Genomic DNA, 3048 nt, shown 5'->3' on the forward strand with positions numbered 1-3048 from the left:
TCCAGTCTGCCAGCCTTGCTGTGGCCTTTATGAACTGTTGAAAGCAGAAGTCAGATGGAATTGGCATTCACAGTGTGAAGAGGTACTTCAACAGCACACGCATCAGGTTTCAAATAGTGCGTGTCTGCACTCTACCACTGAAGGAGATCTGTGGAACTTGCTGAGATGCATCCCTATATGGGGCCGGTGTAGTCAGCTCACATTTACTGCTTTCAGGTGTTCAACACCACATCACTTCCAGAATCCTAATACCAAGTGAGAGAAATTAGTTTACGAACTGAAGGTGAGGAAGTCCGCATAACCTTGACGGTCAAGGATTTTGACAGACACTTAGATTCAGTTTGCCAGCAGATCACGGAAGTCTTTTTTTTTTAAAACCCAAACCTGGGCCAATATGAGATTTAGGTTAGCTTTATTTCTTACATGTGCATCGGAACAGCGAAATGTGTCGCTTTGTGCTGACAATCAACAAAGTCCAAGGGCATCCTGGGGGCAGCACAGAACTGTCGCCACACCTCTGACACCAATATGCCAACAACTTACTGACCCTAACTTGTATGCCTTTGGAATGTGTGTGTGTGGGGGGGAGTTGAAGCACACAGAGCAAACCCATGTGGTCATGAGGAGAACATACAAATTCCTTCCAGACAGTGGCAAGACAATGCTAGTATAATAAGACTACAAGACCATAAGATATAGGAGTAGAAGCAAGCTATTTGGTCCACCACATCTGCTCCAAGCTGATTCAAGCTGATGTCTGAATTTTCTCCCCGTTTAGATAATAGTCTGCACTATTGTTCCTTTTACCAAAATACATTATCATACATTTCCCAACACTGTCTTTCATCGGCCACTTTTTTGCCCATTCTTCCAATTTGTCTAAGTCCTGCTACAATCACATTGCTTCCTCAGTACGACCTACCCCTCGACCTATCTCCATATCATCTGCAGACTTTGCCACAGAGCCATCAATTCCATTATCCAAATTATTAACAAATAATGTGAAAAGTAGCTGTCCCAATACTGACCTCTGAAAAACACCACTTGTCACTGGCAGCCAACCAAAAAGGCCCCTTTATTCCCACTCATTGCCTCCTGCCTGTCAGCCATTCCTCTATCCATGCCAGTATCTTTCCTGTAACACCACTGGATTTTATCTTGTTAAACAGCCTAATATGAGGCAGCTTATCAAATGCCTTTTGAAAATCCAAGTAAATGACATCCGCTGCCTCTCGTTTGTCCACCCTGCTTGTTACTTCCTCGAAGAACTCAAATTTGTTACGCAAGATTTCCCTTTTCAGAAACCACGCTGACTTTGATGCATTTTTCATTAGTCTCCAAGTACCCCGAAACCTTATCCTTAATAATGGACTCTAACAATTTCCCAGCCACTTAGGTTAGGCTAACTGGCCTATAATTTCCTTCCTTTTACCTTCCTCCCTTCTTAGAGTTCAGTGACATTCGCAATTGTCCAGTCCTCCGGGACCATGCCAGAATCAACTTGAAAGATCCGCTATCTCTAACAACCTCTCTCAGGTCTCTGTCATGTAGTCCATCTGGTTCAGGTGACTTATCCACCTTAAGACTTTTCAGTTTGCCTGGCACTTTTTCCCTTGTAATAGCAATGGCACTCACTCCTGCTCCCTGACACTTGCAGTCTTCTGGCACACTGCTAGCGTCTTCCACAGTGAAGACTGATACAAAGTACCCATTAAGTTCATCTGCCATTTCTTTGTCCCCATTTCTACCTCACCAGCATCATTTTCCAGCAGTCTAATATCAATGCTCACTTTCCTTTTACTCTTTATATAACTGAAAAAGCTTTTAATTTCTACAAAAAAAATTGGCCAATATTTAAGCAGTCACAGCAGGTCCTTTAGTCACACCCCACTGTGCTTTTAGATCTGTCTGATGCACAGGAGGTGCATGTTGAAATTGACTACTTCAGATCAGGAAGATGATCTGATCTGACACCATAATCTGGTTGTCTTCCTGCATCTTGTCGAGAGCGGCCTGCACCTCCTCCTCGGAGAATGGAACCTCATTTCCTTTGTTGATTGAAGCCATCAGGGTTTGCATTCCGAGGGACTGTGCATGTACAGCTTTGAAAGCATCTAACAGGGCAGCTTTGAACACCTTCAACCTTTCTTCACTTAGCACAGTTTCAGCAGCTCCATCACCGACGTCCATCCGCTCGTCAGCATCAGGGGTCTTTGGAGTGCGCGGCTGGGTGTCTGGAGCCTCCTCCTCAGCATCACTGAAGTCGTAGGGGTCATACTGCTCATCCTCACCCAGCTCCCGTCTCCGCTTTCTGCCTTCACCACCCTTCGACTGGGGCTTCCTCCTCTTCTTGCTGTCGCCATCATCCTGGGTCACCTCCTCTTCCTCCGTCTCCACGTCACTCTCATCTTTGCGTGATTTCTTTTGTCTCTCCAAAACCTTCTTGAAGTAAGCAAACTGAACCAGTTCGACAGCAGCTTCAGCATCTTGGAGGTCGATGGATTTGCTCATCCTGGCTTTTGCGTGGGCAGTCGACAACCTGATCAAGGTCTCCAGAGTTCGGGCAGTGACCGGTGAAGTCCGAGCCACATCGGAACTCATCTGGTCCTGGCTACGCAAGCTGGAGTACTCCTCCGCAATGTAGTTGGCTGCTTCTGTGGTGAGCACAGGTTTAGTACCCTGATTTATGTTATTGGCTAGTGTGCTCTCATATTTCATCTTTTCCCTTCATGTAGCTTTTTAAGTTGCTTTTTGTTGCAATTTAAAAGCTTCCCAATCATCCAACCTCCCACTCAATTTTGTTACCTTATATCCCCTTTCCTTCACCTTTATGCAGTCCTTAACTTCCCTTGTCAGCCATGGTTGCCCAGCTCTGCCATTTGCAAACTTCTTCTGTGGGTCATATCTATCCTGTGCCTTGTGAACTATTCCCAGAAACTTCAGCCACCTCTGCTCTGCCCATCCCTGTCAGTCTCCTCCTCCAATCCACCTGGGCAAGCTCCTCTCTCATGCCTCTGTAATTCCCTTTATTCCATTGACATACTGGTA

General features: G+C 45.7%; 1 protein-coding gene across 1 annotated transcript; it reads right to left on the reverse strand.

Annotated features, from left to right (window-relative positions):
* Positions 1-1844: 1844 nt before the first annotated feature.
* On the reverse strand, positions 1845-2667 carry LOC134350054 (DNA replication licensing factor MCM3-like). Its single transcript, XM_063054968.1, has one exon. It carries the CDS (start codon positions 2599-2601, stop codon positions 1945-1947), a length of 657 nt encoding a protein of 218 aa, XP_062911038.1. The 5' UTR covers positions 2602-2667; the 3' UTR covers positions 1845-1944.
* Between the last annotated feature and the right edge of the window lie 381 nt (positions 2668-3048).

This window comes from Mobula hypostoma, chromosome 8 (genome assembly GCF_963921235.1).
Source record: "Mobula hypostoma chromosome 8, sMobHyp1.1, whole genome shotgun sequence".
Taxonomy (NCBI): domain Eukaryota; kingdom Metazoa; phylum Chordata; class Chondrichthyes; order Myliobatiformes; family Myliobatidae; genus Mobula; species Mobula hypostoma.